Source organism: Pteropus medius, unplaced genomic scaffold (assembly GCF_902729225.1).
Source record: "Pteropus medius unplaced genomic scaffold, Ma_sr-lr_union100, whole genome shotgun sequence".
Lineage (NCBI taxonomy): Eukaryota > Metazoa > Chordata > Mammalia > Chiroptera > Pteropodidae > Pteropus > Pteropus medius.
This window is the reverse complement of record NW_024354875.1, coordinates 2,406,454-2,430,222: the sequence shown is the minus strand read 5'-3', so window position 1 is coordinate 2,430,222 and position 23,769 is coordinate 2,406,454. Positions and strand designations below refer to the sequence as shown.

The window sequence follows — 23,769 nt, the reverse complement described above, 5'->3', positions numbered from 1 at the left end:
AGGCCCTGGCACACAAGCCCTCACTTGTTGCAGAAGGCAGCCTTAACTTATTTAACTATTCTCAGAAACAAGAGGTTTAAAGTACCTACTTTAAAAGGCCTAAGGAGAAAAGTGCTGAGAACTAATATATTTTTTTAAATATCTTTGAGCTACCAGAATTATTCTCAAAGCCACGTGATACAGGACTTCATTCTGAACTTACCTACTTACTTAATACACAATTCTATCAAGTAGTTTTGTAGCTCAACCCATATTAAAAGCTGGGGGAAGGAAGGTATGGCACACATACTGCCTGAACATATCCAAGCCCACCATCTAGTAATGGGGAGACGGGGGCACATTCACTGTACAAAGTCTGGTGAAAAGCAGGCCATTTAGGAGTGCCCGAGTGCCAACCAGGGCTTTCAGTTCTGCATAAGAATGTTCACTAATGATGGCCAAGGGGGAGGAAAAAAACATGGTGCATGTACAACACTCTGAAAAGTCAACAAGTGTATATTGACTGGTAAAAAGTCACATGGAAATAAAATATGTCCACTGTCTTGACCTTTGTTCAGATTTACCACATCTATTTCTTTAAAAAAAAGTAAATAAATAAACCTTGTCACTGATTTAAAAGTTTCAAAACAAAACAAATTTTTTTAAAAACAACCTTGAAACCAGGTAAAAGGAATATGGGATATCCCTATACTACTTTTATAACCTTTTTATAAGTCTAAAATTATATCAAAACGTTATCAATTGGTACAGTCACGACGGAAAACAGTTCGGAGGTTCCTCAAAGAACTAAGAACTGATCTACCATATGATGCAGTGATCTCTCTACTGGGTATTTACCCCAAAGACTTGAAAACCCATATCCGACAAGATATTTGCACACCCATGTTCATAGCAGCATTATTCACAGTGGCCAGGACATGGAAGCAACTGAAGTGTCCTACGATAGATGATTGGATAAAGTTGTGGTACATGTGTACAATGGAATATTACTCAGTCATAAGAGATGAATACTGCCATTTGCAGCAACATGGATGGACCTTGAGAGAATCATGCTAAGCGAAATAAGCCAAAGTTGAAAATCACAGTATCACGTATATGTGGGATATAAACCTAAAAGACACAAAAGAAGAGGACAGAGACTCATGGACAGACTACAGACTAGTGGTTACTAGAGGGTGGGGGTGGGGAGGAGGAGGGAGGTAGACAAGGTAAAGGGGGTCAAATATAGGTGGGTAGGAAGAGGGTGAAGTAAATAAAGGGTATGGTAGCTGAAGGAAACTGGACTTTAGGTGGTAAACACACAACAGAATATACAGATGTCAAAGGATAATGTACAGTTGAAAATTATATAATTGTATTAACCAATGTTACCCAATAAACTTAATTTTTAACTTAAAAACTTAATATTAAAATTTAAAAAATTGATTCATACTCAGAAAAAAAAAAGATCTAAAACCATAAGCCATATCACACATTTAACATTGACTTCACTTATTTGAAACTATCAGTAGTGGTCAAGGAGACTATAATTAGCAATGATAAAACCTTTGAACCTGAATCAAATATAGGGACTGCCCCCCAAAAAGCTTTTCAATACATATAGTCTAGGTCTTGCATATTTTTCTTTTCAATCTTTAAAGCTGCATTTTAGCTGTCCATTATATTTATTAAACACCCAAATTATAACATCTTAAAAGTAAATTCAGTTAACTATAATTTTACATATTTATATCAACTGTAACAGTCAGTCGTCATTTAAAAAAAAAAACTATCAGAATTAAAGCTCCTATTAAACTACTTCTGGGAGCCAATATCCTAATGAAAAAAAACTGTAATACAGCAACTATTTGATCACTTAACTCTAAACCAGGCACTGTGCTCAAACTTCACTCATTAAAAATTCAAAGGAAATCCTGTAAAGTATGTATTTTCTATAATTTACATATTAAGTTGCCATGGTCAAATACCTGGGAAACTAGAACACAAGTCCGTCTTGCTGCAGAGTCCACCAATACTCTCAAATGATCGTTTGATCCTAAAACGCTACCATTCAAGTAATTCCAAGATGGTATCAGAGGAATCCATCATCTCAAACCATCTTTTTAGATAGGCTACCAATAAAAGGAAAATAAAAATGCTTCTTTTCGAAAAGAATGGTTACTAACAACAATACCTAAAACAGTGAGCATTTATCCTGTACCAGGCATTGTTCTATAAGTTTTACATATTAACTAACTTAATACAATAAATCTAGGATATAGGTACTATTATTCCCATTTTACAGATGGGGAAACTGAAGTCAAAATAAAGTGACTTACCAAGGTTACACATACAGTAGTGTTAAAATCAAGATTTAAGTCGAATCCCAGTATTTGCTCTTAAGCCACTTTAGTATATACTAAACTTGTATTACTTAAACATCAACACATTATCTTAAAACATATAGATGACGCTTCCAATTCCTGTGAACACAGTAAAAGCTACAAGTAATATTCCAGAGCACAAGGTGGCAAACTCCGACACGCAGGCCAGACCTGGCCCACCATTTCCATTCTGTAAATGAAGTTTTATTAGAATCATCCATAGCTGCTTTCACGCCACAGGAGCAGACTGACTATAACAGAGATTGCATGACTTGCAAAGCCAAAAATATTTACTATCTGGTATCCTGCAAAAGAAGTTTGCTGACCCTTGTTTTCAAGGATGATATTGTGTCAACCCTCCTCTAAACTACGCGAATTAATATATTTTTATCACTATAAATAAAAATAACAACAGCTACAATTTATCAAGTATATACCATTTATACAAGATCCTAACAACAATCTACTTTATACCCAAGTAAACTAAGCATCAGAGAACGTAAGTGACTTGCCCATGATCACATAGCTAGAACACACAGGAGGAGCATGTTTAAATGCAGTGTCTGGCTTCAAAGCTCATGTTCCTTCTAAATGATACTGCCTTCAAAATATATAAATGTGTATAGCTGTGGAAAAAATAAATTTTTCTAACTAAAGTTCCATAACAAAAATACCCACTTTGAGAAGAAATAAAATGTTCAAGTAAAAGTATGCACAGATATTAATTGGGTCACACTTTTGTCTTATTTTCCACTATATTTATATTTTTCCTGTTACTTCTAATTGAGTTCAAAGCATTAGAAGAATATGATATATCCTCCTCTGTAAAGATATGGGGCAAAGAACTCATACACACACACACACACACACACACACACACATGCAAAATATATTTTCTCAGTAAACTCTGCCACTGAAAAATTATATCTTCTTTGACAGACTCTCATCCACCTTCGTCACACTCATTGTCTAGAATGTCCAACTCCCTATCCATCTCCACCCCACCTACCTTCCCATCTCTGTCCCCTGGAAAGTGCTAACCTATGTACAGTACCACTTGGGAAGGATTCAAAAGAGGTTAGCAGCTGTTACTACAATTCATAAAGCTTTATCTTATTCTTATCCCATTAACCTCCCAGACCAGTGGACTGATCTAGATCACTACTAGAGTATATTATAAATATTTAAAGAAAAGCGGCATCAGAAAAGTATCGAGGAATTGAATTCAGAATTCAATGTGGTCAAGTATACATATATGCAGACAATACAACCTTTCTGAAAAATATTCTGGTAATATGTTTACCATATTCTCCATTCCAAACACTTAGTCACCTGATGAGGCATCTGAATAATATGTCAGAATTCAGTTTGAGTATCTATGATTTTGTCCACAAGTTTACCACCCTCCTTTTGAGACTATAAACTCAATACCAAGGACCACATCTTATATATTTTACATAGTCCCAAATCTTGATCTAGGACTTGAAATATTTACGTACACATTAATTTTATCTCCACTGCTAACTTCAGACTAACTTCACTGAGAACAGAGATGTCTAAAATGATTGTTTTTCTAGATGAGAGAGTACTGTTAATGCAATTCAAACAACACCTTAAACAGATAAATGCAAAAAGCAGTTGCTGGAACCAAGGAAATTTCTTCCCTTGCACCATGATTCTAATACTAGCCCTTAAAGCAGAAATAATTGCAGAATTTTTTAGAATCATGGTTTTACCAACTCCTTAATTTTACATTCCTTAAAAGAACTATAGATTAAGTTATTCCTAACTTTAAAACTCTCTCAATATGGAAACTTCCCAAATCCTTTACTATCACATCAAAAATTTAAATAAGCTCAGCAGGCATCCTAAAAAAGTTTTAAGTTTCTCTAAATACAGTAAACTCTCAAGCTAACTGTGCAATTATGAATTAACTTCAGTAACAAGAAACAAAGCACTAATAAGCTGAATGTAAGTAAACACAGAAATGAAGAAGGCCCACCCCAGAGGAAAGAAATGCTGCTATTCCAGCAAACATCAAGTTTACCGATTCCTTAGCTAATTCAAGAAATATAAATTATCATTTAAAACAGATGCTACGACAACGATCCCAAATGATGGTCTAGTATCTCTTCAGTTAATTCTTCTCAGTAGTACTTAAGTTTGTGTCATGAGAAGATACCTGGGGGGAAAATGGCATGACCTAATATTCAGGCAGCTGAAAAGTAATACTAGCTGGTTAGAAGAGGCAGAAGCAGATTATCTTACAGTGTACCACACACACCAAAGGCTGAAATTCCCCAAGTCTTACCTCACGGCGGCAACTGGAAGGGCAAAACTTTTCAAAAGGCAGGGTGAAGAAAAGAATTAAAAGAGATGAACTCTGCAATTAACAGTCTCGTTTTCTGAGAAAACTATTTTGAGGCCAAAATGTAAAAACCAACACTAAAGTTCCTAACGATAACTGAGAAACATAGCAAGTAGGGTTTGATCAAGTTTAAGTACTGAAATCTTCTCAAAGATCAGACGAATTGTTGCCATCTACTGGAAGAAGGGCACAAATGCATTTGGATCTGAGATACAGGGGTAGAGATCAGGTCAAATTTCCTCTTGAGACTAAGCAGCTTTCCCTAAATGGACAGAAGAACTGGAGATATATGCTTCATAATCACAAAAACTAGGAAGCTGCATGACTGTATTGCACAAAAACAGGCACTCTTGCCTGCTGCAGCGGTAAAATACAAACTTTCCAAATGTTTATATTCTCAAGTCCACAATCCCCCACAAATTTTGGACTATACAGCCTTCACAGCTATTATTTGAAGCCATAAACTCTGCACTTAACAGCTAGCATCTCCACATAAGAATCAAATGAATTCAAACTGCAGTCAGCAAAGTCTACAGGAACAAAAGCAGCTGAAGAAAGTTAAAATTATGGCTACCAGAACCCTGAATAAAATATTATTCTCTTTATTTTCTCTTCAGCCACCACTCAACCTCATTTTCCACCTCTGAAATCTTGTTGTGCATACTCTTATAAAAGGGTAACAAATACTACTACTATTCTTCAAACCAAAATGCTAGGCAAATATTTTATTAAAATATTTAACTTGATTAAACTGAATATCAATTTGCACTTTTTAAAAGTATGTAAATACTTAAACCACAATTAACTTTTGTTTTAAACATTTTTTAGTGCATCAGACACTAAAGTTTTTCCTATAAGACTGATAAATTACTGAGTAACTCACAAAAAATAATGTATTAATTCTGTGTTGTTTTTTTTTTAAAATCTCTGAATAGTTGAATGTGTTAAGGAAAAATGATTGCCAGCTTCCTCTAAAGGAAGAATTTTGACTCAACAGAGGAGCAGTGGGAGTCATTTAGACACTTAACCAGCTCTTGCTTATTGAACAAAACTATTTTAACTATTATGTAGGGAAAGTAAACAAGAAGTTTAACTTCCACTCCTTCTATCACCCCAAAACTTACCACAAAAACCCTTACACGCAGTTCTAGAAAGGGAAGCAATTTCATAAAATAAAGTCAAAAAGCACTTTTTCTTTTCATTTACAAATTAAATATTTTTGTACACTTTTTTTCATGTTATCACTGCCTACTCAGGAATCAATAATAAGGTTCAACATGCCAATGTTGTTAAATCTAATTTGTTAATCTCCCATTTAAGAACCTCAATAACCTTGGCCTAAATTTCCTGTAAATTCATAAATGTGGCCCCTCTACTCCAGAGAGCCAGTTTATCTTACCATTAGACTCTCACCACAACTATACCTTTAAGCTCCCTACTCTTCCATACCTACCAAAACAATCGGGTCCAATCCAAGTCCCTCATGTCCCCATGAAGTCTCTCTCAGAAATTTCAACCCAAGACTGAATCTCTTCTGAGTAACCACTGTATAAAACTCGACTTTGTACTTAATAATAAATAGGCACAATGTTGGATGTTGTGTTCTACTGCCATAATTTGAACTCATCTGCAGTAAAGTACACTTTAACATAAGAGATCCCATTTTATGATCTCTCATTTCTCCTCAGCACTCTCCAGAGGACAGACGTTGTATGGAACCAGAAACATACACACGGGTTGCTGATGAAAATATGTATAATGAAGGCACTTCCAACAATTCAGTAAAGCCAAAAATCATGCCCTAATTCATCTGTTTCTTAATTTAGATTCTCATTATCAGGTTACTTACAGAATACTTCTCTATGCTAAATACTATACTATATATATAGTTATCGGGTTAACTTAGATAACTTAAATGATTATCAGCTAAATGAAACATAACAGAACTCAAGAGGACAAGAACTATGGCTTAAGACCCTTTTGTATTCCTCCCAGCACAGTCCTAGCACTTGATAAGGTTGCACAGTAAGCACCTGATAAATATGTAATGGTAAATAAACTCTTATCTACCAATAAACATAATCCCCAAATGTTAAACCTGGGGTAACCATGTTATCAAAATAGTCTAATGCCTTAACAATCCCTTAAGTAGCTGACTGTAATGAGCCAAATTCTGAAAAATTTATATTCTGGGATCCTATACACAGCTATCATACCCTGAAATACTAAAATAAGCTTGACAGTAAACTATGGCAAATGATGCTAATATTATTTCACAATATAGTTTGTCAATGTCACCAAAACAAAGTCTACCACTGCCACCTATCATGTACAATGCATTATGTTAGTAACCATGTGTCAGCCACCATGGGAATGAAACCTCTTACCCCAAGAAGCCAAAGATCTAGTAAAGAAGATGTAAGGAACTAATTATATCAGACTGAAAGCCCTAAGTGAAATAAAATATCATAGAAGGGAGCAGTAGGGAGGAGAGTTAAGAATAAAATTCTTACAAGAGCCACTGGAAGAAAGTGAGTATATGTAGGGATAAGAGATACAAGATGGAGGAGGGGTTATCAATCTGGTAAATAAAACAATCAAAGCCAGGGCAAGAATAAAGTTCCCGGGTGTGTTCAGACAGGAACGAGCAACTCAATCTGACTGCATGCAGCCAAGGGTGCAAAACAGACAGGATTACCAAATACTGGGGCCATAGCAGAAGTTACAGCATTTTCATATATCTGTTGTTTACATGGCAACTATAAGCACCTGGTTTTTGAGAATTTTAAAAAAAAGGGAGAGGACACCCTCCATATATATGATCTATGAACCTGTCCTCTAAAGACACAAAGCAACTTAAGTAATTCATTTTCAGATGGGCTATCTATAAAAACTCACTCTGGGTTTCCAGGGCATCACATACATTTACCAGGTCTTCAAAATGAGTTAATCTGACCTTAAGAAAATGGCACAAGGTACATCTATTTATTCAGAATGCTGCCCACGGGTGGAATGAGTAGGAGTTTTGAAGTCGGAGTAGAACTCATTGGTTATGACAGCCAAAAAGTTGATTAAAATACACACTGAAATGCTGTAACTATAAGTCGTGAAGGCTTCTTGATAGGCATTTCAGCTTATAAATAGCCTTCAAAGTCCTGTATGAAAAACATCACATTTATAGAAATATATCCTTTCTAAAAAGAAACAAAGGAAAACAAAAATTACGTATAAAACTTAATTTTGTATTCAATATGCACACTGTATCAAAACATATTTAGGTCTTCAATGTTTCATTTAAATGATCAACTACTACATGCAAATAATAGACAACTAAAAAATACGAAATGGCTTGCCCTAACTTTTCACTATGATTTAAAGTAACTTGCAGTCTCTAAAATATATACCAATAGATTAAAAAGAAAACTCTCGGAATCTTTAGCATTAACAATGATCCAAAATGTTTATCGAAATAAACAGGACAAATAAACCATTACGAAATATTTTCACTTACAGTATCATTTTATTCTCACAATACTTATTCCTTCAGTAAACATTTAAAGAATTATTATAGGCCAGGCACTTCAAGGAATTCATAATCGGCTACAGACTACTACTGTATTGTATTTTCAGGTGGGACACCTACATACATAGTAAAAGTATGTTTCTAGGTAGAAAGACGTTACCAAATGAGTAAATGGTCAATGCTACCTTGAACCAGTGGAGGAAGGGCCCTGGAGCTCCAATCCAACTTTGTAGCCTAATTTCCTAAATAGGGTGTTTAGCATATACATGACAATTATCTCTAGGTTAGGTGGCAAGAAACTATTTTTCAGATTAGGCACTAGAAACTCACAAAAGTGAATTAGTTGCCTAGGACACAAAGATAGAAAAGGCCTTGCCAGGACTGGAACCCAAGTCTTTTACCTTCATATCAGGCAGATACTAGAAAGAACAGAGAAGCAGGCAGTATTACACTAGGCCACTAGAATGACTTTATAAATCACGCATAACCATGCTTTATTTGGCAGCACATATACTGAAATCACACGTAACCACAAAACTGACTATGACCAATGGCTTCTGCAAACTCAAGACAAAACAGGTAAGTCTGAGTAACGGACAACTTCCTTTTTTTTCTGGCCAATCCAGTTTTAATGAAACTACAAAAATCACAACCAAAACCTAAAAGGCCTCAGAGATAAACTACTAAGTAACCTTAATCAGTCTAGGAAAAACTTCTTTTGCCAATAACCAGAAACTATCAATAAGTTAAGATTCGATTTAATTAAAGAACTGAATTTTTTTAAGTTTATTGGGGTAACATTGGTTAGTAACATTATGTAAGTTTCAAGTGTACAAGGGGATTGCATTTTTAAAAATCCAGGACATTAGCCAAGTTAAATTTTACTCAAATCAAAATCAAGAGACTGGTTCAGCATCACTATATTTATGTATTTATTACAAATAAACAGCACCCACTATGTACAGAGTAAACTAGCAGACCTGGTAGAGACCATAAAGGAGCTTGGGCCTTTGAAAAATCTGTAATATAGTTATTCGAACTATACTCAGGCACTATTAAAAAAATACACAAACGTAAAGCTAACATTACACGCTAAGAACTACAAACATCAAGATTATGTAACAATTTACAAACTGTATTTATTGTATAATATCCACCAAATTCTTATTTTTGCACTCTATCCAGGCGCTCTGATGGCACAGTAGTCAGGAAGATGTGAAGAAGCTGTGACCACTAAATCAAACAGTATCCTGAGGAATCTGCTGGGGCCAAAATACTTTCCAAGCAGGAAGACTGGTTGCATAATTAGCAAGACAAGGCTAACATTATTGGTTTGGAGTGGAAAGGAAAATGCGTATTATTTTCAACCAGGATTATGAGCACGCCTTCATGCAAAACACAGTGATATAAAATAATCTTTGCCCTCAGGAAGGCTATAATCCAGTCAGGGAAACAAAAGCACTATAATCCCAAAATGAAGCATACATAGATAACCAAGAAATAAAAGGAAAAGTTTTTAAGGAAGTGACTTGAAGGGCTGAGTTGAAATGAATCTAAAATGATTTAAACGAGGGAAAAGTGCAGGTCAGGCTGCCAGTAGCAAAAACTTGAGTGAAGATGAGAAACAAGCAGGTTGGCTTTTTCAACTTGAGTCCACCAAATTACCTCAGAAAACAGGGAAAAATAATAGGGCAATTGTTATCACATTTGCTCAAAAAGATCCCCCACGTATCCACTTAAAATTAAAAAAAGAAAAACCTCCCTAGATTCTATTAAAAAAAAAAAGATTAAGATTCAGAAATGTTCCTTGTGTTTGATATTGGAAACAATTTCATAAGAGTCACAAACCAAGAATAGGTACATCTTTCATCAATAATAAAAATGTAAAGAAACTTGTCTAAAATTTCTCTAAAGGGACTAACAAATTTATTCAGTAGACTGTATGAAAGTTATCTAGCATGCTGATGAAAAAAATTATTTTAACAGACAGAAATTGGGCCCAAGTTCTACCACCAATTTAGAAGCAATTTCAAATTAACATGTGCTATAATTTTTTTACATTCGACCCACCTTACATCAACAATCCCCCTAGATATCACCACTGGTGAGAAACTACCTTTTTTTTAATGACCTCAAAAAAGCTAATGTAATTTCCTGAAACTAATAATGTCTTACACTTATGTCATGGTTTGTAGTTTTTCATAGCCATTACATTCAATAGGTAAGATAATGATTATCCACCATTTTACAAATAAAATAAATGGAGAGTAAATGAATACCTCAAGGTCACACATACCTATATGCTGGAGGGATATGAATTCCCAGGCCTGTATGTTTTCTCTTTACTAGGGTGATGTCTTTAAAATCAGATCATAAAACCTTATCTAGATAAGATAAATCCAGTAATCTTAAATCAGAATGGAAAAGTAAACATTAATTCAAATTTATTTTGCTAGAAATCACTGATGTTACCCTGGCCTAGCATACCCTTCATTTTTTTAAATGTAATTATTTTAGTTTAGCACCTTCTGGAACTCTTAACTGCCAAGTGTTCTAAAACTTTTAGAAAAACTAAACAAAAAGCCTGTTCATGGACAGAACCTAAGTAGTAAATGTCAGCTGAGTAGATTTAAAAATCACTCAAACTCCTGAAAAAATGGGGAGCGAATGGAAATGATAATAATCTTAATTACAATTCTTTAATTCTTATGGATATTGGCACATTTATAGAAAGGCAGATGTGGACAAAGCTTACAAACCCCAATTATATTAACGTGCTCTCTTAAGCTTAAAATAAATTTAGTAAAAACTCCCCAATCTCACCAAAATGTTGTAACAGCCACATTAATTGAATGTTCTTGGGGATGAACATGGAAGCAGGGAGTTTCAAAGAATTCGAAATTGTGTTTACTCTAAAATTTACACTTAATACTGATCTCTTTGCATGATGTAAAATATTAAAATAAACTTCATTAACACCTTTTGCAATTTAATATTTCTAAACCTGACAATTCCACTCCTCAACCCTGCTTCCCTTCTCCACACACCCCCCTTCCAACCTCCCGTGTAAATGCGACACACACAGGCCTCACATATAGGCCTCTTGCCTTTTTCTCTTAACAACTAGGACCTTTGTTCTGAGCGTCGGTTTTTTACCCCACTCAATAGCTCTTTCAACTTTCTACCCCATTTTTTTTTTTTTTTTTTTTTGGTCTTGTTTTTGGAGAGGAGATTCTGAGCTTGAACTTTCCGGGCCTTAAAAAAGTGAAATGCCAAAAATATCTAAAGAGACTGGAGAGGTCTACAAAGTTAAATACACCACTAAACGGCCTACAAAACACTAAAGCCCGGGGATCGGGTGATTTGGCAGCCCAGGCAAGACCGGGGAACGCGGACTAGGACGGAGACAGCAGGGGAGCAGTTAGACGTCCACTCAGAACAGATTCACTGCGCTGGCAAACGTAACTCCCCACCCCCAACGAACGTTTACACACTAACACACTCCCTCCCCCAATTAACTAACAAAGCAATTAAACCATACCCACCGCCAGACCCGAAACTTAAGCTCAACCTCCCCCTGACAAAACGGCGTTATCAAAAACAAACAAATCTAAGGGTTGAGGAGCAGCCCCTTCCGTTCTCTCCTGACCACGCAGGGTAAACCAATTCCCTCCCGTCCCCCCAGCAGGAGTTTAAATGCCTAAGTTATTTACCCCCCGATTCGCATGTTTTTAAATCTGTTAGCTTTTCCCTCTAAAAAAAAATACAGGCTATCTCTTATTCTACGAAAGGAGGCGGCACGGAGGACAGGATTGGGGGTTTTACAATCTTCGTTATTTCGACTCCCCTCTAACTTGTTTCTAACTAGAAACCCACTCACTGTGCAGAAGCATGGAGGAGGCTGAACTGAATGGACAAACGTTGTAAGAGGTTTTATGTAATCCACATATAAAGTAATCGCCTGACTCGCTTTGAATGCTAATACGGTCGGAGTGACTACCGGTCCACCTCCCCCCCAAGTCTGTACCCCACTCCCTGATTCCCATTCTGATCTATCTAGAAGGATGCTCCGCTCCTCTCAGCCAAGTTTCTCGGCCTCTTCCAGGCCCCCCTGCATGCCCGCCTCGTCGTCACCCTCCCTCAGCCTCAACTTCCCACGACTGAAGAAACTGCCAAGCGCGGACCCCGTCTCCGGCTCCTGCCCGCTCCCCCTCAACTGTCCCTTTGCAGGGACCCTTTTATTGTTTTAAAGCCATTTGGTTCTTTCTAGATTTTATAATTGAAAGAGCCATTGAAGAGCCTGTTGTCTCTTGCCTTGAGTTTCTTATTTCTGTCTTTTATCTCGATGAACTCTTTTGCTTTGTTTTAATTTTGGCTAATTTGCATCTTCTGGGTTCTCATTTCTTCCCGACGTTCTCTGTGCCTGAACATATTTCTCTGCCTTTTGACCTTTGCTAAGCCCTTTTAAGACTTGCATGTTTTATCTTTGAAATTCTAGGAGGTTCCCCCACAGGAGGGCTGAAGAGGGGACCTGGCGATCACCCTCCCTCTCTCACCTGCTCCTGCCCCGGGTCTGGGGTCTGGGTCTCGGCTGCGGTTCCCCTCAAGAGCCCGCCTGTCAACCCCTACTCGGTTCCAGGCCCAAAGCCGCCGCTGGAACAGGCTGAGCAGGAGCCGAATCGCGGCGGATGACACAACCGGGCTTCCTGGGACTTTGCCCAGCTCCCCACACCTGTCACCTCCCCAACCTCAGCGCAGCCCTCCCCAGGCTCGGCTCCCTCACTGCTCCTAACTGCAATTCCCCAGTTACTTCCAGTTGAGCTCCCAAAGTCTCCCGGGTCCGACTCGGTGGCGCGGCAGTAACTTCCATCTCGCTCTAATTCTCTGGCGGCGACGGCGGCGGCGGCGGCTCCTCGGGTCCCTTCAATTATCAGCTGAGCCGCAGCACCGCGGCCGGCGTGCGCCTCCGCCCGCGCCGCCTCCTTCCCCGCCCGTTCCAACACCCTCCGGGAACTACTTTTCCCTCAGGTTGCGCTGACGGTCTTGTCCGCGGGACGGGCCCCGCTCCCTACTCGCAGCCCATCGCATCGCCCCTCCCTCCCCCACCGCCCGGCTCCACTCCCTCAGCGGCCTGCGATCTCCTCCCGATCCCTTCAAGGGACCAGGAAGGGGAATGTGAGGCTTCGCTCGGTATCCCTCCGCCGGGGTCACCCCCTCCCCTCCGGAGTAGCAGGAACTAATTCCCCTTCGGGTCACCGGGACCAGAGGTGGAAATTTCACGGATCTGGGCTCCCTGAGACCCTTGGAAAAGGGGACGATCACCCCAAGTTAGAAACCCCTGTAGGCGCAAAAGCGGGTTCAATTTAAAGTAGGGCTTTGGCCCCATGACCTCAACCAAACCCCGCCCCTTCCTGGTTGTCCTAGCGACGGCGGTGGCGTCCCAAGATGGCGTCGTGGCTGCCGGAGACCCTGTTCGAAATTGTAGGACAAGGCCCGGCGCCGAGCAAAGACTATTACCAGTTATTGGTCACCCGATCTCAGGCAAGTGCGAGCCGCGGTTTGCCCTCTCTACTAACTCCCTGCCCGCTCCGGTGGAGCCCGGAACGGGAGCGGCGCTAGGCCGAGAGGGACTGGCCCGCCGGAAGCGCCCGGTCCCGGCTCGGAATCGGGAGATTTCCCTCGTCACCTCGGCCTCCGGTCGGCCCCGCGGCCCGCCTGTCCGTTCCCCGCCCCAGCCCCGCTCGTCCCCAGCGAGCTTTCTTTGCCTCCCCACAATCCCTTCCTGCCGTCGGGGTTCCTACCCGCAGAGTTCCCTCCGCGCGAAGAGAAAAACAGGCGTCCCGGGCGTGCGTGCAGCCTCACCTCAGCGTGGGAAGGAGGGAAAGAAAGACTCAGCCAAGTGTCCCGAGGAGGAGCCGGCAGGGGAGGGGAGGAAAGGACGATCCTTTTCCAGGGTAGGACTTAATCTTGGGGGATTTCTAAAATCTTACTGTGATCTTTCCGGGGACCACGGCCACATCGTAACTTCCTTATTTCTAGTCGGAACTGGTCGTGCAGAGCTTTCTCCTTACCTTTTTGGAGCCTTTCTATCCCATTGAAAGTGTGAGGGGGGTGGTACAAGAATGTTTCAGCTGCTCTGCGCGTCGACCCCACCCATAATGACATCTGCTCCACAACAATAAGACCGAGGATTATGTTATCGCTGGAGTAAAGTAACCATCGGCCTATTTTTATGACTACTTTAGCTATTGGAAGTGGGCTTTCGGATGATTTATTGTGCCCATGAAATAACCGACTTGAAATGGGCCTCCACTCGGAACGCGTTTTTCAGTCTTGGCTCAGCTTACGCCTGTCACTGGGCTATTTATTCATGCACCTTGCACTTAGGAGATGGTATTCCTAGAAAATGAAATTTGGAACTTCGTGTATATTTGTTTTGGTGTAAATATTGAATATTTTATCAAATTTTCTATGAGCCCTTAAATAAATAGGCAGAGAATGGTTTTTTTATAGGGCCAAAAGCACCTTTTAAAATAGAAATAATACATATTTTATTTTTTAAATTTAAGATTTATAAATATTACAGGTGTAATACTAATATTGCAACGTGGTGGCCTGTCAAAGTTAAATTTTTAGTTAAACCTTTTTTGGGGAATTTTTACACATTTAGTTGTGATTTCGTAAGTGCTGAAATTTACGTTTTTGTACATTTTTTTAGGATGGACTATTTTCCATTCTCTTTAAGATGTATGATTCTAACAGTTCTTCACTTTCTAACATGAGTGATTGAAAACAATAATATCTTACCCTATTCCAACTTCATTCTGTTTTCATCTACCTCAAGTAAGAATGTTCTATTTTTTTGATTGTTTGTTTTACCTCCATTTCCATAATTTGTCTTTAACTTTTTTGAGCATTTCTCTTTTTTTGAGGGTTTGGTATTAAAAGTGTGCTATACTCTAAGCCTCAACAAGTTGGATGCTTGTTTACCTTTTTATTTTAGTAAATTACCATAAGAACACTCCTAGCGTTAGATTTCCCTAGGAATGCCTCTGTTTTTGATGTCCTTCCGACTTTGCTCTCTACTTGGGCGCATGCCTTCCTTTACTGTCTTATGCCCCCCTCCAGTATTCTTAATTTTCTTTTCTTTTTTTTCTCTCTTTTCTTTTTTTTTGGCAGATCAAAAAAAAAAAAACTCCTTTATTTTAGGACCTATTCTTTCCATCAATTGTTTATGTTATAAAATCCCTTTCAAGATCTGATTTATTTTCTTTTAAGCAAATTGGATATATTCACTACAGTTCTACTAGTGAGAGTTAATCTCAAATCTGATTAATTCACTCCTTTTAAAGTAAAATTTGTTGTAAAAAATAGTAAGCCGAAAAATAGTCTTTTCAGTCAACTGTCTTGAGAATATGCTATTTTCTAACCACAAGATAATTTTCTAAGTCTCAACACAGGAAACCAAACATCCAGTAAGAGGTGGTCTGACATAAACAAGTATTAAAAGACTAAAATGAATTGTGTTTCATAAGATGGACTTTTTTCTGTAGTGACTTTATAAAATTGATTTCTGTATATTTTTTCTCTTTCTGCCTTTATTCCCCCAAATATTCTGTATTATCCAAAATATGCCCCAGATTTAGATGGATCCTTCTTTAACTGATTCCCTTTTTTATTCTTTTCTACTGTATTTATTTTTATTGGCTTTAAATCCAAATAACTGCACATTTGACATGGATTTGAAGACTGACCTTTCAAATTATTAGTGTCATATCACTATTGGCAAAGTCCAAAATATAAATGTTGTACATAAATATTACCTTTGATTTCTTATACAGTAACATTAAAAATAATTTTTTAGGCTTATAGAGGCATTTCCAGTTAATTGATGCCATGTTTTTGTTTGTTTATTTTTCAAAAAAAGGTCTTATAGAATACAGCTTGGGGGTCAATGTAGTTTAATGCTCAAATCTGATATTTATAACGATGATCCGAAGGCTTAGAAAAATCAGTACATTGCTTTCTAAATCAAAGATTTACCCAATTATCCTTACTCTAGTTTTAGTAGCGTGTGTGTGTGTATAGGATTCTAATTCTTCAAAAACTAATAGTTCATAATAAGTTTTAAGGCTGGAAAGACTCTTAAATTTTATTTACACCAGGGATATTTCACACTTAGCTTCTAAGAAAGTCTTAAGTTGTGTTCCTGAATGACGATCCTTTCCTTAATTTTAATCAGCAACTTGGCTTTTAAGAATGGGAATGCAAAATATAAGAAGATTCCTGACTTCCAAGAATTTATCATTCACTCAACAATTGTACTGAACACCTTTTATATGCCAGGTACTGTTTTAGATGCTGGAAATAATCAGTGAACCAAACAGTCCCTCCCTTCGTGGAGCATATGATATAGTGGGTAGAATATAGTTAGTGATTTGATTTATATAAACACTTAAATGGTTTAACTTCTGTATTTTTTTTGTTTTAAGTCCAAAGGAAGTTCTTGAGTAATTGCCACATTAATAAGTAGCACAGACATTTTAAAATCTGTACGTCTAGAGGAAGCAAAACTCACTTTAGAATGGGAGCTCCAGGAGAATACTATTAAAAGTATTTTGCTCTTGAAATTCTGGCTGCTTTGTGCTCTCAAAATGGAAGCGCTGCTTAAGGTGGTCAGAACTGGAGTGGCTTAGGTTTAATGTGGCAAATATTAAAAAACTGGTAGAAATAGTAACCATACACTAACTAGATGAGAATTAGCAGATATTGCCTCTTGCAGCCAATAACACAGGTGGTTGTCCCTACAGCACCAGCATGTTCTGTTCACTCCAGCAGAAGAAAATTGCGTAGATTAGTCTTATTTTATTTATCTTACTAAATCCTACACAAAACTCTAAAAAGATACCTGAAGCTAATGTCATCTAAAAAAAAAAATCCAAAAGCTCACTCCCCAAAAATGGCAAATGTTTTTGATATGTTTTAGAACCGTGGTAGCACTGACAAACTGAGGTCAAATGCAAGCCTGTGACAGCAAACTGTCATCTCAATGACTTCTGAATAAGGAATTTAAGAAAACTAGACTTGGTGGCCGTTGTTTAAGAGACTTTGCAACAAATTGTGCCAATGCCATTTCAAGCCACAGACCAATTTTAAAGATTTAAAATGTGAGTACAGTCTAATAAAAATGTTAATACATGCACCCTTTGACCCAGCAAATCCATATCTAGGATTTTATATCCAAAAATGTTTTCACATGTATGCATGGGTATGTGAGCAAGTATGTTCACCAAAGTAAAAATGGTAAAAACATCTTCCTATAGGATACTACACAACCACTTTAAACTGACGTGATGGATCTCTTATTTATTCAGTAGGCTAAATATAACATTAAGAAAATCACATTGCTTGTTTAAACACAATTTGATCCTGCTGAAAAAAACAACAGTTTTATTTTGTTTTAAATAAATGTTAGAGGAAAAAGCTAGAGTGATGTGTTCTTAGGGATTGCTTTCACCTTTTGCAATACATATTTCTGAAAGTTCTGAATTTTTCTAAATGAGTATTTGCTTTTATTAACAGAGAAAAGCAATAGAGATTTAAAATGAAAACGTAAATGAATAACTCTTAACTCAGAGAAATTGCCCTACTCCGCTCCAGCTTCCAGCTATTTCACCAACATTACCTTCCACATTAAATGATGGGCAGCATTAATAACTTGTCACCAAAAATCCTGCTGTGTTTTTTTGGGTTTTTTTTTGGCGGGGGTGGGGGGTAGTTTTAATTCTACGAATTTATAAACAGGTTAATGGTTATTTGTGAAATTTTAAGGAGATTTAGTGTCTAGAAACTCCTGACCTTTTTTGTGGGTGTGTTTTGTTTTGTTTTGTTTTTTGGTTTGTTTTTTTTTTTGGTGTAGATAATAATTACTTTCGAGAAACTAAAAGATTGCCCTCTCTTGCCTTGTTGGGTGTGAGATAGTACTAATGAGCTTAAAAACAAAAAAAGATACAGAGAGTAAACTAAAGCAAAGGTGGTGCACTGAAGAGATTTATTTGCCCACCGATAAAGCTTAGAGAACAGAATTTCTCAAGTAAATTGAAATGATATTAAGCAGACACCAGATTGCACATTTTGGGAGCTGGATGGGGTACAGTCAACTTGATATCCTGACAGTATTTTCCCAGGGGACCCAGGAAGCCCTAAATCATGCTCTGTTGTAGGCCTGCCCCCGATGTGAAGTCCCCAAGAGCCAACTACATGGGGAAGATAAAGCAGAGGAGAGTAACCGGGTTTGCGTTTGCTTACTCTTTCCTTGGCCCTAATGGAACCTTCCCACTGATGGAGCTGAATGTTTCTGCAGACCTCAAAGCTGCATTGCCCATTCTGCCCAGTGGGCACTGGCCCCAGCCAAACTGTTCCCACACATAAAGAACTGCTGCTTCTTTGAAAGCCCCAAAGTCAGCGCAATACTTACTTGCTTTCATTTATTTTCCTCTTCTCTATTATTTATGGCTTGACTTACCCCCTCTGTTTCAGCTGTCTGTCTCTCATGGTCCCTCGTTTTTCCCTCTGCTGTTAAAAGATAGGTTTTCCCCTTCTTCACTGCAGTTTAGAACTTTCAGCCCCACCCTGCTCGAGGAGGGTTTTGGTCTTCCCTGCTGCCCTTCCTGACAGCAGCACCTGCTGTAAACATACCCTTCCCTGCCCTACAGGTTCAGCCAGGTGTTTATCCCTCTGCGTTACTCTTCTATTCCTCATATCTGACACACTTCAGAAAAATTCCCAGCCTGTGACATTCCAGGATGTGCCCCATTAGAGTTGTGAAATCTCTTTTAATCCAAAATTTACATTCCTTCTAAATTTTTAAAGTGGCATGTGGCACTTTTTAGAAGAGAGGGATAAAATAATACAAATAATGTGATTAAACTTAAAAATAACACTGTTTGATGCTTTACCATGTTATCACCCAGTCATCGAGTGCCTCCTAAATCCTCGTTTCAAAATTCCCTGACAATTTGACATAGCTCCAGTATCATCTGTCCCCAGGTAGATCATTCAGCACCTATGAGTGCCTACTCAATCTGGGCAGTTAATTTGGTCTTGCTCTGCATTGACACAGATTTGCCTCCTAATTATATGGGGCAGTAGAGCACTTAATTGGGAGTCACTGAGTCATGGATCCTTTTATTCCTCCTGCTAGTCTGCAAGCTCTTGACCTGGGGCGAGACACTTAATTTGTTTGGGCCCCAAGTTATCTCATCAACATAATAAGGTTACTAGTCTAAGAGATCACTAAGGTTTATTCCATTTCTAAAAGGCCGTTTCACACGAAAGTAGTGTTTTACCCCGGAAAAAGCACTGGAATTTTTTTTTTTTTTTTTTTTTTTTGAGTTGAGTTTGCATCGACGATTCTGTGTTAGGAGCTAGCTGTATGTATGACCTGGTGTAAAATCTTCGCTTGCCAGAGGTTCCATTTCTTCATCTGTTAAGTGAACAGTTCAGCCCTTGGCTACTTCACAGATACGGTGAGAAGCAAATAAATACACAAAGCACTATAGGCCAATGTTTCTCAAAGAGAGGTTTCATGATCAAATAAGATTAGAGAAACCAGGGTTAGACACAATTCAATTTGCTTCTCTTCTCCAGAATTTCTCAGAGCCTTTAAAATCTTACTGTGCAACATAAATCTCCAAGAGGAGACTGCATCGTGGGGTTTTTCCTATGGGATGTGATTCCAGAACCCCTTTTTGTCTGAGCATCTCAGGAACTGAGGTTCTGTGGAATAATCTTTGGAAAACACCCAGTGTCTCGTATATGGTAGCAAATGCTGAAAAATGTTAAGGATCTATATCACATTTTCTTCTAATGACAGATTAGTCAGATTTCACCTTTCAATGAAAATGACTCAGTCATTTCACGACTATGTTGTTTCATTTTATTTTTACAATCAGCTTATGTTTCCACAAAAATACCTATTGATGTTTTGATTGGGATTACAATGAATATATAGAACCATTTGTGATGAATTGACATCTTTAAAATATCAATCCACAAATATAGTATACCCTTTTAAAATTTTTTAGGTATTATTATCAAAGAATTGATATATCCTTCCTAAAGAATTTTTTAGGTAATTTTGCTCAATGATTTCTCATAGTGTAGAAGTCGTCCTTACATTTTGTTAGATTTCTAGATGTTTGACTTCTTTATTATATTGTAAGTTAAATTCCTTTTTAAAATTGTATTTTCTTTTTGTGGCTAGTAATAAAAACAATAGATTTTGCTTCTAGTAAATTTCATGTTATCTAGTGATCTTGCTAAGTCAGTTGCTAATTCTAATAATTTATAATTCTTTTAGATTTTCTGACACATTCATGTCATCTATAAATAACGACATATATTTCTTCCTAATCCTCATATCTTCTTTGTCCTTGCCCTATTGCATTGGCTAAGACTTCCACTAAAATATTGAATATCTCTTATTCAATATTTTAGTGGAATATCTCTTATTCCTGGACTTTGAAGAAGGCTTTAATATTTCACCGTAAAGTATGATGTTTGCTGTAGGTTTTTAAAAATCAGATTAACAATGTTTTATTTTAACTTTGCTGTAAGTTTCTATTTTGAATAGTGAATTTTATTTAAAAAACCAAAAACATGATCTCTTAACTATGTACTAAGATTTAAGTTGGCTATTTTTTCTCCAAATAATTCTTCAGATAAATATCCTGGTCCAGGACCACCGTGCTCATCACTTCTTAAATAACATTCTTTACTTTCCCATTCTGTCACTATACGCTTGACCCCAGTCATCTGGGTCACTTCCTGTCAGTCTCCCTACATCCAGATCCTCTCCCTCCTTTGAATCAACTTTAAAATGCCCACTCGACAGAAGGGTCAGGCCTGGTTAGTACTTGGATGGGAGACCACCTAGGAAGACCAGGTGCTGTAGGTGTATAAATGAATGAATGAATGAATGAATGAATGAATAAGTAAATTACCCAATCAACATTTCAAATTAGTGGGGAAATAGAGAACCATTCTATTTTGATAATCAATTGGCTATCAAAATTGTCACAAAAGAGAAAAAATTACCTAAATTTCTATCTCATACTACATATTTAAAAGTTTTATATGGGCTGAAGAGCTAAGAGCTAGCTATACACACAAACATACACTGCGAAAGTACCGTAAGAAAATAAGAGAGAACATTGTTTTAATCCGGAGGTAGAGTCTACTCAAGACTCCAAATCAGGTAGCCATGAAGGAAAGGAATAGCAGATCAAGTACAATTAAGTAAAATTTTGTTTAATGAATGATACTTTAATAAATTACCTGGAGAAAATGTTGATTTTTAAAAAAAGTGATACCAAGCAAAAGGTTAATATACTTTATATTCAAAGCTTATTAATCCCACAATTAATAAAATAAATAGGCTCATGGAAAAATAGGCAAAGGTTATGAACAGTTCCCTGAAGAAATACACATGACTAATAACCATGAAAAGATGCTTAACCTTACTAGTGATCAAGGAAATACAGGTTAAAACCGTAAGATACAAATTTTTTCACTGGCAGAAATTGAAACCATCCAGGTGGGCTCCATGAAGTGCTGGTTGCACACCTCCTCTGGGTCCATGCCAGCAAAGCAAAGACAGAGCACCTCCCTCAGGCATCTCCCGAGAGACAGACACGAACTGCAGGCAGCGGGGTTGCATGGTGGAAACCAGGCCATCTGGTGAGAGCATCGGATGGCATCCGGAGTAGGTCAGGGAGGACTCCATGAGGACTAGATGTGAGCTGAGACCAAGACAAGAGCTGGAGACAGTCCTGTGAGCCAAGGATGAGTGAACACAGTACTTGTCCCTGGGTCGAGTGGTAAGCGATACGCTATTACAGGATGTAAAGTTGGGTGTCAGGACCAATGAGGAGCAGGCCAAGGAGCAGATCAGGAAGTGCCTGGTAAATCAAGAATTAAGACTGATTCAGCCAGTCAGTGGTTTTCAAATTACCCTTTGGTTTTACAAATTAATGGACTTCTGAGGTTCCACAAACATTTTATTCAAATCTCCTCTTTAGGAATATTTTCCATTAATTTAAAATAATACGAAGGAAATATCTACACCCTCAAATGTTTCATATATCAAGTTTTAATGCCTTAACTTGTGCTTCCAAAATCTAGATGAACATATTTTGATGAGGACCACAAAGGAAAACATCTGTCATCGCTGCGAATACAGTAGAATTTCTGACAAAGGTGTCATTGTTTGGGAAGGCTGAGCTGTGACCAACCCTCTTTGGTTTCGTGCCTGTACAAGACAGGTACAATCAGAGAAATAAAGCCTGAGAATAGGAGAAGCTCAGATGTACCAGCTCAGCACAGAATCTTGGAACACTGACAGTTCATGAAAACACACTGACCAACTTGTGATTTTTACATCAAGCTACAGAGTTAACACATAGTAATTTTCAATCTGAATTTGGTACTTGTGATAAGGACACAAAAATTTGGTAGATATTGTTAATGATTCAACTCAAAAGTCTCAACATTCTTGGATCTCTAGGATCCTCTGAATTGAAGAGTATCCTAAAATCAGCAATTAAAACAACATGATTTTAACTCATTCGTTCAACAAATGTTTGCGTGCCTTCCGTGTACTGGGTGCTGCTGGGTGCTATGCCAAACATTAAGGAAACAATATGGAGCAAAAGCACAGGTTCTCTGCCCTCGTGGAGCTAGATGCTGAGCAAAGAAGCACATAAGCTGAACTAAGATGTAGACCAAACAGGATGTCAACCAATGTAAGTGCTGTCAAGGAGAGACACCCAAGTGATTGAGGGTGTGGCCCGGTCGTGGAGGTCAGGGAGGGCTCTTCAGAGGAAGTGAAGCTTGATCTGCGACCTGGAAGATTAGGCAACAGAAAAGAAGGCCAGAGCAGCGGGAGTGCAGAGATCACAGCGGTGAGGCCACACAGGCCACTTAGAACATAATGGGGAGCTTTGTCCTGATGCTGAGAGACCCAGAGGCATTGATTTTTAAGAGAATGAAGTGGCTGGAAGTAAGGTACACTTCTTTTACATTTTAATATCTTCAAAATCAAAATTTAATTAGCTCTTTTTTCTTTCTGGGCTATACACAAAATGATATAACTTACAGTTGATGGTATTTTAGAGTTGATGAAATATGGTAATCAGCTGTGTATTTTTAAAAGATCATTCATATAATGTGGAGAACAGATTTATGATTATCTGCGTGGATCAGGGTTTTATTATAAAATGCAGAAATTAATTGACTATGGGTGCTGAGTAACACTAATATTTTCATATGTGTTTCACTGCATGATTTAAAAGTCGATCAAAACAGTTCCTTTGTTCTGGTTAATTTGATTATAAGTAAATATAATTAATCTGAACTAATAAAATCTATCTTTCAAAAATACCACTTTTATCCAATAAATTAAAATATATAAATTGATATAAATATACATAAATAGGAACAGATAAAATCTGTGC

General features: G+C 37.8%; 2 protein-coding genes across 14 annotated transcripts in view; one reads left to right on the top strand and one right to left on the bottom strand.

Annotated features, from left to right (window-relative positions):
• The window catches only part of TRIP12 (thyroid hormone receptor interactor 12), a 129,378-nt gene extending 114,929 nt beyond the window's left edge, over positions 1–14,449 (bottom strand). For 7 of the 13 annotated variants that reach the window (XM_039855300.1, XM_039855306.1, XM_039855309.1 and 4 more), the window contains exon 1: positions 14,056–14,236. The gene's annotated coding sequence lies outside the window, so the exon portion shown is untranslated. Of the gene's footprint in view, positions 1–14,055; positions 14,237–14,325 lie in introns of those variants that run through there. The other 6 variants (XM_039855320.1, XM_039855304.1, XM_039855316.1 and 3 more) reach the window with 3 other exon arrangements.
• Positions 13,147–23,769, top strand: part of FBXO36 (F-box protein 36) — a 63,100-nt gene continuing 52,477 nt past the window's right edge. The window contains exon 1 of the mRNA XM_039855321.1: positions 13,147–13,795. Within this exon, the coding sequence (XP_039711255.1) occupies positions 13,700–13,795 (96 nt within the window). The 5' untranslated portion in view covers positions 13,147–13,699. The remainder of the gene's footprint in view (positions 13,796–23,769) is intronic.